This window comes from Typopeltis vanoorti, chromosome 4 (genome assembly GCF_054136105.1).
Source record: "Typopeltis vanoorti isolate ZY-2024b chromosome 4, IOZ_Tvanoo_1.0, whole genome shotgun sequence".
Lineage (NCBI taxonomy): Eukaryota > Metazoa > Arthropoda > Arachnida > Uropygi > Thelyphonidae > Typopeltis > Typopeltis vanoorti.
In genome coordinates this window covers 96,015,302-96,032,314 of record NC_143552.1, presented here as the reverse complement: position 1 = coordinate 96,032,314, position 17,013 = coordinate 96,015,302, and the positions used below count along the sequence as shown (strand labels likewise).

General features: G+C 36.3%; 1 protein-coding gene across 1 annotated transcript in view; it reads right to left on the bottom strand.

Annotated features, from left to right (window-relative positions):
- The window catches only part of LOC150107513 (uncharacterized), a 67,679-nt gene that overhangs the window by 33,794 nt on the left and 16,872 nt on the right, over positions 1–17,013 (bottom strand). The window contains exon 2 of the mRNA XM_090392119.1: positions 10,113–10,750. Within this exon, the coding sequence (XP_090248245.1) occupies positions 10,113–10,750 (638 nt within the window). The remainder of the gene's footprint in view (positions 1–10,112; positions 10,751–17,013) is intronic.

Below are 17,013 nucleotides of genomic sequence, written 5' to 3'. Positions count from 1 at the left end.
TTTAATTTGAAAGTGCTATTATTTAATTCTACTAGTCACGCTGAAGTCAGAGACATTTAAATCATCAAAATCGGTTAAATAATATCCAAATTTTGTGTGCTGAAAGTCACAGAGTGAACTACTCTCACCTACCAACAAGGATCAAAGGACGTCGCCGTTTTAAAAGTCCCACTACAGTCGCTAAAGGGAAGAAAGTCCAAAGGTCACCGAGACAGCGAAGGTCAAGCACAATGAGCTGTAACAAATGCAATAAGCCATTATGCGACGAAGGGGACAGGCTGCATTGTTCTGGATGTGGGAGAAAACAACACTATCAATGCTGTGGTATCTCAGAAAGCAAGTGGAAAGCAAAAGGAGCCGCGAAACGGACCGAATGGCGCTGTCTACAATGCTGTGAGAAAATGAAAAACAAAGAACAGACACCAAAGAAAAGCAGCGACGCACATCAAAGTAAGTCCCATCCTGATCCTAAAATTACAGATAACTTAGATTCATTCTACCTTAAGGTTAAAGATTTGCTAAATACACACATGGAACAAATTAACAAAAAATTCGAGGAGTATGCACGTTACATACAGTACAATAACATGACGGTTGAAGAAATGTTAGGAACCGTGAGAGAAATAAAGACAAAATGAACGGTAGCGATAGAAACACAAGAAACACTCAAGCCGAAAATGAAGAATTGCGGAAAGAGGTAAACAAACTGAAGTATCAAATGGAGCACACTACAAAAAGAAAGAAAAAAAAGAACTTCAAATTGAGGGAATATACCAAACGAAAAGACAGAAGATTTATGCAACATAGTGAAACTGATCGGCAGCGAAATTGGCATTCAAGTCGCAACCAAGGACATCACCTCTGTTAACCGAGGCCCACAAAAAACTAAAGAGACACCGCCACCAATCATCGCTCGTTTTACCAGCAGAAGTCTGGGAGACTCCATTCTTGCAGCAAGCAAGAAAATAAGGCCGACAACATCGATCCTAACTGACAAGAAACTCCAAACACCAAACTATATATCCGAACACTGGGCTCCATACTTTAAAAATCGTCAAACTAAGCAAGGAAGACAAAATCAGTGAAACACTACAAGTTCATGTGGACTAAGGATTCACAGATATTTATGAGAAAGAATGAAAACACTCCAGTTATATAATTGCAAGAGAATCCGAACTACACAGCCTACCAATATAAAACACTAACACTTAACATCCTTAAGAAGAAGATTAGAAATCACTTAAAAACTATATAATGGAGATTTCAAATATAGGCTAATATATCCAGTCAGACATTATAAACTTCAAGGTCTTTGACTCATTGAAGAAATGGTCAGACAACATTTCCACCAATACCGATTTCACTATCGTACACACAAACATAAGAAGTATAAAAAACACTGCATTACATTGATAACACAGCTCAACTATCATGATAAACATAGATGTACTAATACTGACCGAAGTTACAATAAACAACACAAAAATTTACGCATACAACATTAATAATTACCAAACCTACAACTTATGTAGACCAAACAAAAGAGAAGGTGGCATCGTTGCACTTATCAAACAAAAATACAATGTGACTGAAAAACAAACTCACTTCGAACATGCGGAAACACTAATTTTGGAACTCACAAATAGCCACAATAGTATCAAATACACAATAAACACAATATACAGACCCCCAGATAATAATCGACTCAGCTTTCTACATGAGTTAGAAGCATGGCTAAGCGACATCGAACCCCGTACAACACATAGGCTCTTACTAATAGGAGACATTAATATAAATACTCTTCACCACTTCTTCAACCACTAACACATACCTTGATATACTAAGTCAGTACAACATAAACCATTAACTCCCCATAAACTACCATTAACTCCCCATAAACTACCATTAACTCCCCAACAAGAGAAGAAATACTCAACATGTCACTAACAAAATCATCCGTTGATCATATATCGACATACGGGCTCCCATCCATACATATACATCATCAGTAATTAACGTCAAAATTGCCGATCACTACTTTATCTCAACTTCGTTTTATTACGTTACCTACCTCCATCCTCCCTCCCACCACCACAAAAGTCGACATAAATCGATCATATTAAAGAACATTGTCGACAACCTTGTAAAAAATACAGACTGGAATTGCCTACTTAAAATAAATGATTCTGTAACATTATATGAGAACTGTCAACTAAAGTTCACAGAAATATAAAAAAAGCAACAAAGAATACACAAACGAGGCGAAAAACAGACAATAATCCATGGATAAATGGCGACATACTAAATAGCCTTAATGTAAAAGAAAATCTAAGAAAAAAACTAAAAAAGTCACCGAGTGACACACATTTACAAACAATATACAAAAACACAAGAAAATCAACTAACAACAAATCTTCGTAGGGAAAAAAGACGCTACTACTTCCAAAAATTCATGAAATATAACTACAACATGAAGCAAAGATGGGCTACACTCAACGAATTAGTAACTTGAAAAAAGCAAACTTCAGCAGAAGAGTTTATTGCAAAAAGTTTTGGTCAGGACACAAACCAAGAGGAACTAGCAGACTCATTCAACAATGCCTTCATAAACAATATCACACAACTCAAAAAACACAATCTACCAGCGATCAAAAAAAAAAACTACCGGCACAAAATCAACAACAAACTATGTATTTTCAACCTGTAACAAAACAGGAACTGAAAGAAACACTTTTACAGCTAAAACCAAAGACACTGCAGGAATAGACAAAATAAGACTCACAGACCTTTTAACACACTTTGATCAAATAAATCCAATACTTTTGAGACTCGTGAACATAATATTCGACACAGGCATTATTCCACAACAACTAAAAACTGCAATAATTCTGTCAATATACAAACACGGTAAAAGAAACGATATTCAGAACTACAGACCAATAGTTACCCTACCAGTCATTTCAAAACTTCTAGAAAAAATAACACATACCAGATTACAGAACTACAACATCATCTCACAAAACCAATACGGCTTTGAGAAAACAAAAAGCATCATCACTTTTTTAGAAGACATCGCCGACACAATAAACAAAGCCCTCGACAAAAACAAGTACGCCGTCCTTTATACTGCTTGACTTAACCAAAGCATTTGATATACTTGAGCATGACATGCACTGCATACCTCGTTCAGGAACGAAATCTCACACAGAAACACAAGTAACAAAAATAGGTACATGACACAGCCGGGGTATACAAATAAAACACGGTGTCCCTCAAGGCACCATATTATTACCCACTCTATTCAACATATACATTAACGATGTTCGTAACCTGTCCATAAGAAGTCAAATATTTCAGTATGCAGATGACACCGCACTACTAGCAATCCACACAGACATCAACACGGCTTTCTCCAAATCACAACAAGACCTAAACGAAATCACAACATACTTCTACCAAAACGCGATCGTAATCAAAGGCACCAAAACACAGATGTTAATAATACACAACCCAAGAATCACGCACCCCGCACCACTATCGATACATTCTCACACATACCGCTGCATTAACAACAAAAACACCTGTGAATGTCTCGAAATCCAACCTGTAACACTTGCAAAATACCTTAGTCTTTTCATAATTGCCGCCTTAAATGGACAAAACATATAGATTACCTACACACTAAATTCCGCATCATCGCAGCAAAACTCTTCCATGTAAAAGATATTATTCCATGTAATATATAAAAAAAACTCCTATATCACGGTATCTGCGAATCCCTACGTATAACAGTCTATGCAAACACATCAAACAGCCACCTAACAAAATTAGAAATATTACATAGGAAATGATGTCAACAGTGATTTGGACACCTTATACGCAACAGCCAGTATCCGACCAGCACATGGTGACACACAGAATCCTGAGCATTAAAAATCTGAAACACTACATAACATTAACAAGGAATTACTTCAACATCACCTATCAAAACAACAAGGACGCATATCGTATAACACGACCTACAACAACTCTACATTTCTACACCCTTCAACAACTCATACGGTTCTTTTGTGAGATCACATCAGATACCCACGCAACTCAACAACCTATAGTTCGCCCACCGATTTGAGGTCCCTCGAAACTACTGCGCATGTCAGAAAAAGGAGAATCCATTCCGATAATAGGGTAATCAGTCTGTCTTCTGGGAGGTAATAATAAACAAACTGAGTTTGTTTATTATTACAGGTCGGAAAATTTAGCTTTTCTTTTACGAACATTGTTGTTTTTAAAGTGTAACTATTTTGCTTGTATAACAGTTGGAAAAATGTACGTAGAGTGTTAATACGTGCAAATACTGCGTTCTACATAAAACAATGTCACTTCGCTCCATGATAAGTTTCCTTTTATTCTGGGAGTTTTTAAAACAAAATCCGATTTCATGAAGTATTTTCCTTAAAGTTTCTCTTTTCCAAGGAAAATTAATTTTTTCTTTAAGCACAGGAATCAATTTCGGAACAGTTGGCACTCTTTTCTCGAATACGTAAAATTCGTGAATAGCTCTTCTTATAACGTCTACATCAAAAATCATTCAAAGCTACGGTTTCGATGGTTTTACTCTGGCGCTTTCTTTTTTTTTTTTTTTTTTTTAGGAGATTTAAATTTTGGCTTACCTTCACCTTTTGATTCCCTACGAATTCTTTTAACAGTCGACCCCGATACGCCCGCAATTGCACTTGCACGTTTTATGACTTGAGAAAGGGGAACAAGAAGACGGCCTTCTGACGATTCTTTTTCGCAGAATGTCAGCACATTATTCAATATTCTTTTGCAAGAGCTACTGAAACGTGTAACAATAGAACTTGTTGACTGTACTGGATCCATCATACAAATTAATAATAAAAAAATAATGCAGAAAGAGAACAACAAAAATCAAGCTAGTACTAGTACAGCGACAGACAAGAAAGCACGTGATTTCGCATGTTGGCGACCAATTCGTACATCCTTCATTTCTTTCTCCCCTTCAGCATGAATCGACTATTCTTGGCACAAATCCAACAAGGGATCTAGAAATGGTGGGCGAACTATACCAAGAAAGTTAAAACACGTAGACAACTACAGAACATTAAAACACGTAGACAACTACAGAACATTAAAACACGAACTCTGGAAAATATATCAACAAAGTTAATACACCATTAACACTAATATACACATCCCAAATCACCAGCATGCAATGCCTACATCCCATACAAAAACAGTAACAACAACATAAATAGTGAAGGCTAAATCCCACTCTCTTCATAAATGCTAACCCAAGCTTCGAAGTAGGTGGGGTTAATCCACCTCATTCCACTACACAATCCTCATAATCAAATACTTCAAATTATGTAACAAAACAGTCAATAAGGAGTATGATAATAATGAAGATACCGATATAAAAAAAATGTGTATATGTAAATAGGCTGTATAATAATAAGCTATGATATTGATGTTGAAAAAAAATTATGTCATTTACATTTAAAAAACACTATACTCTACATTTTGTACTGAACAGAAAATGTAACAGTATGCTTTATTGAATATATGTAAATACTCTGTATGATGATAAATAAAATGTTATTACAGTTTTAAAAAAATATGTATGTAATTTATCTGAAACATTATCATATTATTATTATTATTATCCATTATTCAAAAATTCCGTGTAATCTTCATTGCTAATATTAGAAGAACACGTGTTGTAAATATAGATGCAAAAAAGTATTATTATCAATATTTTAATTGAAATGCAATGTAGAAAAAAAATCACATTTGCAGCAATATGTGCTGAATTTTGTAAAAATGACATTTGTAAAAATTATAAGATGGAATGTGACTAAAGATGATTATTGTAATTGTGTAAATATTTTAGAAATCAATAAAAAAAACAATATATTAACTTTCGGGACACTGTCTACTGACCGTGAAGAAAGGCCCCCCCCCATTTTAATATGGTTGTAAGTAGCTAAATTTATTTTAAGTTAACTTAGATACCCTCTCCTAGCAAACGTTATGGTATGCCTCTAATGTAGGAAATCAGTGACTCATTCAGGAGTCAGTTTGATCCTGTATGCCCAAAGATGAACACACGAAAAGAGTTAACAATATTTCCGAGTGTGTTGTCTTTTTTTTTTTTGAGCAAATATCTGTGTTATTGTTGCTTCTTTAAGTCTACATACAACAATGGGTTGTAGAAATAATTCTCAACTGACATTAATCCCCTGTGTGTGTGTGTGTGTGTGTGTGTGTGTGTGTGTGTGTGTGTGTGTGTGTGTGTGTGTGTGTGTGTGTGTGTGTGTGGGTGGGTGGGTGTGTGCGTGCGCGTGTGTGCGTGCGGGCGCGAGCAGTAACAAATAATTCCAAGTCTTCACAGAATGTAGCGAGCTTCATAACTTGAATTTTCACAGGATTGCTGCAGCCCAGAAGACTTTGTTAACAAGATAAAGACAAAGCATTCAAAAACAGGAGAATGTAAATTGGTCCCTTTGGAGTGTCGAATCATGCTACGAGCTGTTCGAGTCTCACGGAAGATGCTCGGAGAACACATTTTACCTGAGATTATCGTACCAATGAAGAAGCTTGGAGGTAATAATTGATGCGGAGATTGTTGATTCTGGTATATTGAATCCACTAGTCGTAGTGCATGGAATCATGACTATTAAGCCATAGTCGGATGTTCTGAAAATTGATTCATGTCCAAGATTTTAGCGATTTTGATGGTACTAGTCATTATACCATATAATACGACACTCTTCCCATGCGACAAAGCAATGGTTTGAAAAGATAACAGAGTTGTTCGAATCTGTTGTCTTCATCTATGGCATGAATTGGAACACAAAATTAAGGCATGGCCAAGACTGTCCTCTTCATTAGTGGAAATTACCGATGATTTCATTTCATCAAAGTATTTCGCGATAGCTTTTGAAGTGCGACATACTGTGTTACCACGTTGAGAACCAGAAAACCAACTTGGTTCTGCGCTTAATATTCAATATAAAAATAACATTTGGTGTTCATTTTTCCAGACACTAGAACAAGAGGTATTTGTTAAGACTTGAACAAAACTGCCTTTTATTACACTAGAAAGCATCTATCTCTGAATTGCAAAGTGTAAACTGGGATACCCCACTCGAAGGTACTACTTCGGCAGCTGTCCAATCACATGTGAGCTCTACAGGCCATTCAAGCCGAATCTCGCACTTTTTTTTTTAGGATGATATTCAGTTTGTGCACAGTATCCCTTCGATGAAACCGAAACACCAGCTTTCAAACTGTTTATCTGGTTTGATTTTAATATCATGTATTCATCTATTGATAATGATTTCCATTCCTAATTCCTACAAAAGAAAACCATCCAAAATACAAATCTGAATGCAGGGCATATCAAACGAGAAGCATCCCTTCTTCACCTCGCAAAAAAAAAAAAAAAGAATGCATTTCAAAGACAATGTTCAAACACAATTTTAACAATTCAATATCACTAAGTTAAGGGGATAATAAATCCCTCATTATTTTTAAAGCCGGATACGAAACTCGGAGATCGAAATCTATCGAAATCCAATCTAAGATAGTGACCTCTCCTCATAATGTAAAACAGCAATACATCTACAAGGAGCTGCGTTTTACATTATGAGAAAATATTAAGGAGAGTGACGGAGCTTGCTCCACCTTTGCTCTGAGTTGCCCTAGTGTTGTACCACCCAAGTGTTGACTTACGCTTGGACTCGCCGATAGTTCTTCGGCATGAAACTCTTAGATTAGATATCGATAGATTTCGATCTCCGAGTTTCGTATCCAGTTTTAAAAATAATGAGGGACTTATTATCCCCTTAACTTAATGTACGCAGCCGGAAAAATAGCCTCTTGGCTCTTTATCGTAATTCAATATCACATTTTAATAGTTTCTATCAAAGCTTTCAAATCGAAAATTAACCAACAAGAAAATTTAATATAAAATTTAAAAATTTTAATATCACTTGGTATAATTTTACGAAGCGGGCCTCATTAGGATTCCAAGTTTCAAACAAAAATTTATAATCTTTTAGGATTGTTTGAAATTAATTTCATTGATTTCGCGATAGAAAATAAAACCCAAAAGCAATGGCGCCGTTGCTTGATTAGTTGAAAAGCTATTAGTTGAATCGATTGTTGTCACGGCAGCCTCCATAGACTAGTACTTATCGACAATGTCCTTGACTTGCAAAGGCCTCGGTTCAAATACTATCCAGAACTCCATGAACCTATATAAATGCTTGAAAAGCATGTACAGAGTATACATGTATATCCTGTACATCATCACCCACGAATTATTACTATAACCTGAGAAAAGACCAACTCGCACTTATCATATATGATGATGTCCGTTGGAAAAAAACATTAGATCTGATTTGTTTCTTGCACATCTCTTCAGTGTATGGTGCTTAAATGGACTAAACGAAGTCCAGAATCAAAACCAGCTTGGGAGCACACCTTTTTATTTTCCCCATTTGGGGGGAGGGGGATTATGAGGCCAGTGTATTATCTGCCTAGTTCTCCGGCCGGTTTGTCTGCATTGAGAGATTAAGAATCAGTTCCTAGAAGAGAGGGGGGGGGGGAAACTTCCTTCCTCTGTATGAAGATTATCGTCTATTGACAAAACCCTTATAAATATTCCTTTTAACTCTGGCGGAATTCGAACCTAGGCTTATCCAACCGAAGTTTACACATCGTCCTCGCCATTGTTGTACGGAAGTGCAGGCACCTTTGAGGAATAAACAAGATAATGGAAGCGTATTTAACAACAAAAAAAGTTGTAATTTAGTAATGTCAGAATATTTTGTATTATCTTATCTGGATTTTATTTTAGGTATTTTTGTAGCGTTTTCGTTACCATTAATTCATGTGATATTCCTTTCGTAAAACGTTACAAGAGGTAGAGGAGAAGAGAACTATGTAAAGAGAAGGAGATGCCTGAAAAATAGAGAAAGTGGGAGAAAGGTAGTGATTTTGTTAATTGAGCCACGAATTTGTCTGAATTATTGACTTCTTGTTCTGTGAATGCATGAACAAAATAATGCGTAATCACTGACGTATTAAATCAGTAATGTAGAAAGAATTAATCATAGCCCAGGTTCAGGAGATTTCTGCATCCTTGGATTTATTTGTTTGAGTTAAGGCCGAAGAATCTAAACTGTGAGGCCAGTGTAAATATCTACAAGTACATGTGTTCGTCGGCTGATTTCTTTTGAAAAACAGAGTTTCCAGGGTTCCCGGCTGAATACTGAATCACCTAACTCACTTTTCAATTGAAAATAAGTTAATTGGTCCCATGTGAATAAGATATAAAGATGTTTTGTATTCTAAATATGAATTGGAACCTCATTCCATCCAAAGGACGTCGTCGTTAGACAACTGAGCTATGAGGTACTTCTACCACTGGGGGAATGAAGTCTGGCATTGTTGCTGATAGTAATGTATTGATAATAAGATAATTTTAGTATTTTGCTGGCCATCTCTGTAACATAACAATGAGTATATTTTATTTATTGAAAACTTGTATAAAATTACTAAGGCCTGTCTAGCCCTATGGCAATGGTATTTACTTCTATAGCAATCGGCCATCTGAAAAAAGAAGAAAGTTCAATTCTAATCGTGATTAGAACTTTTTCTAACTCTTTCTTTCACGGTTCCTAAAGTTAGTCAATCTCTGGTACGGGAAAAGGAGTTTTTCATCTTGCAAACTCGAGAAAATCGACCGCAGAACCTACACTATTTCAAAAATTATAATATACAGTATTTCTTTATGATTACGGACCAAGAGATGACAGCACTTGTTCACCATACTCTCTTCATCAGATGCCGTTTAAAAAATAGCAATATAAAACGCCTATTGTCTATGGCGAATAAAATATGTTAGCGGATTTATTTATTTTATTAAAACTATTTTAGTATTTATTACTCTTAAATTATTGCATTGTAGAGTACAATCAAATTTATAAAATTGTAATTCCGATTTTTGCTAACTTATTTTCAATTCATTTCCAGGGATACTATATAATTATAAATGCTGCAACTTTCATAAAGTTCTTACTTACCGTTAATTCATTATATTCGTTTTCCGCCTTGTCAAATATAAAAGAGTTTGGTCCCAGAGTCGTGAGATGATTATTGGAAAGCTCCACATAGTTTAAATTTGTCATCCCTTTGAATGCATTCGGTTGGATTTCCTTAATGTGGTTATCAGATAAAACAATTGTTTGTAGCTTCGTATTATTGACGAAGGAATGAGATGGAATTAAGGTCAACTTATTTCGATCTATGTTGAAAATATTCAGTGCAGTGAACTTGCTGATATCATAAAAAGGGAAATCTGAGATCTGATTAGCATGCAAACTCAGTATTGTTAAGGTTTTTTCAGATCCCTCGAAAGCTCCTGGTTCAACACTGCGGATGGAATTCCTATCGATGAATATGGCCATTATCTTGACATTAGAAAACATTCCTGAAGGAATGGATGTAAGGTTTGTTCCTTGGATCCAAAGACTTCTCGTGGCACCATAAGGAAAAGGAGTCTCAAATGCTTTGCGTATTTCGTCGGTATTCTTGGCCATCATACAGCTAACACCTTCTTCATCGCAAGTACATGGTCGTAGTAGAGCAGGATCAGGACACGAATCTATTGCTTCGCCCCAATAAGCCAGATGAAGAACAGTTATCAGAAAGAACATGGAAGCTGAAAAGAAAATAAAAACATAATTTTTCTTCTTCTATTCCACCTCTTTTCTTCACTTTTCACAGACGTCTCTATAACTTGTATTGTTCAACCAGTTTTCACCAAATTAAGAGTTTAATCTTTTTTGCATGGACCGAAATAGAAGAATGTGTAAAGAAATATAACGTAAACTGCAACAGGCATCTCGGCAAATCGCATCGTTCAACCAATTTTGACAATTACCCTTCCACTCATTTACCTATCTATCTCTCCCTTCCATCTGATTCAAATGGGTTGGATCTCCTCTTAATGAGGAGTCACGCAGAAATAATGCAGCCGTGATTTGCAATTATGGCCGAAGCAACTAAAACTGTGAGACCAGTGTATTATGTCTGTTAACTGCGTATGTTTGTCTTGGAGATTTACCTGTTTTGTGTGAAGATAAACCTTTGCCACCATTTGTATGAGACTGGCTAACACACCTTCGGTTACAAAGCCCTTCTAATAGTTCCTGGTGTTTAAGATGGGATTCGAACTTAGGTCTTTTCAACAAAAAGTCATCATCAATGCTCACTGAACTACTCTTTCGGATAAAAAACCGAGTTTGAAAGGAAAATCGTTCCACCTCTGTATGGACTGTTTGAATCACCTCTAGTTGAAAAGCTATTATAAAGATTATTCGCGTCCTAGACGGAAGCAAACAAAGAACATCATCGATATGAAATGAATAAAAAGAAAGAGACACCTTCTTATGGAGATTTGTCGCTTAAAGGTCAAAGTTAATTAATACAAAGCCTAGAGAACAAGGGAGAGGCGCTGACTCAATGGCCAGTCCTCGGTACCCATCTGAATAGTGGAACTTTGGACTTAGCGGACCAAATTGTGTTTCGTATTGGCTTAAACCAGATAGAAATATAATAATAGAAAATGCTCAAAGGCGAGTTTGGAATCTCTCCTCACTCGTGTTTGATCTTGCTTGGCAAGTGTTATTTACCTTATAACCAAGTGTTATTTACCTTATAACTTCTAACAACTACACGTGCCATATTCGGGCAGTAAAAATCCGAAAAATCAAGGATTAGCATAGTACTCAACGTTAAATGTGGATATTTACTGTTTGAATGGTAGCAGTATGAAATCGAGTGAATTAGTTCACTTTTATAATGTAATGGGTTATAGGAAAATGAGACTTATTTGTGTCTAAAGAAATTTTTATGGTTCTAGCACATAAAGATGTACATAAAATTCAGAAATAATGAAGATAACGTACAAAACTGAAAATAAAGAAATTCCGGTTGTTTATATTAATTACTCTGAAAACTTGTTAAATGACACAAGCAGTAGCAGAACAGCGGTAGAAAATATTCAAAGAGGAAAAATGCAGTTAAAAGTATATATTAATACTTCAGGTATAAAAAGCCGTCAGGAAACCTGAAATATGTAAAAGGAAAGATAACTGGAATAAATGATATTCGACCAGAAAGTTCAAATAATGGAGATGTGGAAATCGTACAGTGGATACACATACATAATTCAGAAGGATTTCTCAAAAGAATGAGTTCTGAATGATTGTAATAGACCTCTAATAGCGCCCTTCTTTAAAACAATGACAATAAAATTAATTTGAAAATATTATGTGACACATCCAAGGAGTCCAAAGACTTATCGCTGAAGGGACTTCTACTCCGCTCCTTAACTATTGTTCCAGGTAAGTTATGAAAATTTACTTCAGTACTTCCAAGAAAAAATATTAGAGAGTAAACCTTACAGAAGAACAATTTTAGTTCAAGTGCAATAGATGTTTCAGCATCGATTTGTAGTTTAAGGCAAATAGTAGAGAAATAGGAAGACTATGATAAGGGTTTCTATTTAAGTTTTGTAGCTCTGGAAAAGACAGCATACGATAAGGTGCCATGAGAAAATCTGTTTGAAACGCTATACGTACATAGTGGAAATGGGACCTTACACATAGAAATATGTGATGTGGAAATGGGACATTATCCATATCAGTATATAAGGAAATTTGTAGAAGCGTAACGAAGAGAACAAACTGAGTTAGGCCATTTAAATAAAGGTTGTGACGATAGGGATTTTATTTTCGAAGTTTTGCATATCTGGAAAAGGCATATGATAAAGTGCCAAGAATAAAACTGTTCAAAATATTATATTTGTGGAAAAGGGACAATGGACAGAGCAATGTACTGTTTATAATCCTAAGACAAGGGTACAAAGTGTCTTCAATGATAATAGATCGTATCCAAAGCGGCCACGAATCTAATAACAGAATCGGAGATACAGCATTCAGCACAGATTCAGTATATTCAGTATAATAAACAAATTCAGTGTTGGTCCGCAGGCTAAATGATTAACTACTGAAACTATTTAGGTAAAAAATCAGTAGTCAGCATTCGAATTATGAAAACAAGCAGAAGCACGGAAAATAGTAACATTCTCGATCAAAAACCTACAGCACACAAGCAAAATACGAGGGTGGTCTGAACAGTTATCAGTCTCGACTATAGATGGCAACACTATCGGCACGATTTTTGTTTCGAAGTTGGTACATCTGCCATAAGCATCCATGTGAAATTACAAGTCATTCTATCAAGACGTTTGTTTTATATAGCTGTCTGAAGCAAAAGTGTTGTCTATATCCCTTGAAATAGATAAAATTGATTATCGTGCGTTTAAAAAATTCATTGTAAAAGAAGATTTAACGCCAAAAGAAATTCATTCGAAGTTCATAAAAGTTTATGGGAACTCTTCTCCTTCGTTTTCGACAATTACGAAAAGGGCTTCCGAGTTTAAACGTGGCCCTTCCAGCCTTGAAGATGATCCACATGAAGGACGTCCAGAAAGTGTAACAACACCAGAAGTCATTGATCAAGTGCACGATATGGTACTAAATGATCGGTGAGTCAAAGTGCGTGAAATTGCTGAGACTATAGGCATTTCAAAAGAACGTGTAGGATATATTTTTCATGAAGAATTGCAAATGAAAAAGATTTGCGCAAGATGAGTGCCGCGCTTTCTCACAGCAGATCAAAAACGCACTCGCATGAAAATCTCTGAACAATGCTTGGAGAGTTTTAACAAGAATAAAACTGATTTTGTGAGTCGACTTATTACTATGGATGAGACCTGGATTCACTATTACACACCAGAATCCAAACAGCGATCAAAACAGTGGAAAGAAGCTGTTTTTCAGCGCCAAAGAAGACAAAGTCGGTTTCATCAGCAGGAAAGGTCATGGCATAGTGTTTTGGGATGTTAAAATTATTTTGTTTATTAATTATCTTGAAAAGGGTAAAACAATAACCGGGGAATATTATTCCGATCTTTTAACCAAACTATAGGAACAAATTCAAAAAAACAGAAGAAAAAAAATCATCTTTCATCATGACAATGCACCTGCCCACAAAGGTGTTTTGGCAATGAAAATTAAGGGATCTGCACTATGAATTTTTGGAACATCCACCCTATTCTCCAGATTTGTCTTTTCCCAAAACTAAAACTCTTCTTCACTGGTCATCGTTTTTCTTAGAATCAAGAGGTGATTGCAGCTGTAGAGGGGTATTTTGCGGATCTTATTGAGAACCACTGCAGGGACTGGATAATGGCGCTGGAGCCATTATCCCGTCCCATTATCGTTGGAAAAAATGTATTAATCTTAAGGGAGATTATGTTGAAAAATAAAAATAATTTTGAAATTATAAATTCGTTTTTTCATTGTTAGGTCGAGAACATTTCATACCACCCTCGTATTTCAGTTTTTATGCCTATTTCTGTGGAGATGGAAAACTAAATATGGAAATAGATAGATAATAGAACTAATAAAACTAGTATGGTAACGAGCCAGTTGAATACATTTATGTGAAATACAAGAAATTAGCTGAGCCACTAAGCAGTAAAGTTAGTCGTTTGGCTAATTTTTTAAAAGTACTGTTTAAAATTATGAATATAAACTTTGGATAAAAAATAAAATGTTAATCGAAGACTATAGACCATGAGCGTGAAAGTTTGGGAAAACTTTCATGCTTATGGTGTACATTAGCGTTTTCTTTTTGTTAAAAGCTATCAAACGTGTAACTAACATGGATCTCACTGCCACCTCGTCATTGGATGAAGAAATTGAGGTGTTTGAGGATGGGAGTACTAGAACAGTTGCACACAAACTGAATAAGAATTCAGCAATAGGAACTGATAGGATATCAGCAGGTGATAAAAGTATTTAGCTGAACTGGCTATTCCTCTGACCAGACTATATATAATTTGAGTTTCAGAACAGTTATGATTCTACAGGAGTGAAAGAAATTATGCTAATCCCATTGCACAGTGTGGGGTAAAGATTGATATATCGAAATCAATCTATAATTATACTGCTTGGGAAGAAGTCAACGAACCCCCCCCTCCCCTCCCATGGACAAAGTGCATCGTGCCATGTAACGAGTCACGTATTACACGCCGATATATATTGGAGGAACATGATGCTTCCAAGTCAATACAACTGCTTCGGGGGAAATGGCTGCGAGAGGAAACTGACAGAGTTTGAAAGAGGCGTTGTCATACGAAGCCATGTTACAGGCCTATCTTTTCGGCAAACTGTTGAAAAATTGGGCCATCCCAGGTCAATAATCAGTGATACCGTACTGAGATGGAAGCGCATGGAATGAACTACAAGTGCTGCGGTAGATGACCCACCACACTCACCGAACGTCACCGTCGGGTACTACGAAGGAAAATATGTAAAAACCGTCATTCGTCGGCCGACACGTTGAATGTGGTGTTCCGGCCATCGATTGGAACATGAATCTGCACAAAAACATTCAGAACGACATCGAGGTTTCCATGGCAGAACCGCAATATGCAAGCCCCACATTACTCGAACAAACATGCAACGTCGTCGTCATTGATGCAAAGAGCATGTACAGTGGGATGTGGAGGCTTTGAAGAGGTGTTTTGGAGCGATGAATCACGCTACACCTTCTATCAAGCAGACTGACGGATGTGATTGTGTAGGATGCTCAGTGAACGTTTCTTACAAGAGTAGAGCACTAAACTCAAAATATGAAATGAAATTCAGAGGCGGAGGTGTGATCGTATGATCCAGTTTTTTCTTGTTTAGCCTCGTACCTCTGTTTGTGGTGTCACGAACATTGAACTCCAAGAGGCATTTGAACATTCTGGACAATGTAACGCTTACTATTTGGTGGTGTTTCTAGAGAACTCACAATTGTCTCTCTCTCAGTAACACAATGTACTTTGTCATAAGGCTGCTGTTGTAACTGCGTAGTTTGTGGACATGAAAGTCATCACACCTGACTGGACTCCACAGAGCCATTACCTGAACCTTATTGAAACATCTGCGGGATGAAGGGGAGTGTTGGGTGAGGTCAAGGGCCGTCCACCCCACAACAGTCCAGGACCTCATTATATGTCTATAGAAAGAATGACCCAAAATTCCCATTGATCGCTATCGTACGCTTGTAGAAATTATGCCCCGTAGGATTGTTGCCGTCATTGCAGCGAAGGAAAGTCCATCTTATTAAGGTGGGTGCCATGGCTGTTTTTGCCTCACACTATGATGTCCGAGCAGTATATCTCAGAAGTTGTAGTGAAGAATTTGGAAAAGTAGATCAGGACTCACATATACAGAAATGGGTTGACAAAGAAACTATACTTTGCAATGAACACATTGGATTCACTATGGAAAGGTCGTGTTTGAGCAACTTGCTCGCATTGTATGTATAATAGAACTATGAGTATAAAAGCAGCATAAGCAGGGTTGGACAATTAATATGGATGATATTATAAAGATATCCATATTTTTAGTTAATACAAATGAAACGGAAATTTACTAAAGAGTTATGAGAATATAGCTTTCAGCACGAGTTGCCTTGACTTGCATTACTTTAAGACAGTTCCCAGGATATACATGCACTTTTAGTTAGTGTTAGATTATATTTTAATATCCTGACAGCTGTTTCACAATATTGGTTCTTTTGAGACCAGAAAAAAAAATCTTAAAAAAGCAAAAATCCTCCATACCATGGCACAGGATTAGACAAATTAGAACATGTGCATCTGACATTGGAACAGCAAGTGCAGCTGTTATATAGATATGCAAATATCTTGCTTTGGCTTCTTAGAAAATCAGTTTTTTTTGGTGATAATTTGAGTGGTAGATGAATTTCACATACTCTTGCTTACTGGAGGCTTAAAATGTGCACAGTTCATAGTACTCTACACTTACGGTACTAACGTTTTATAAGTTTTAGTATACA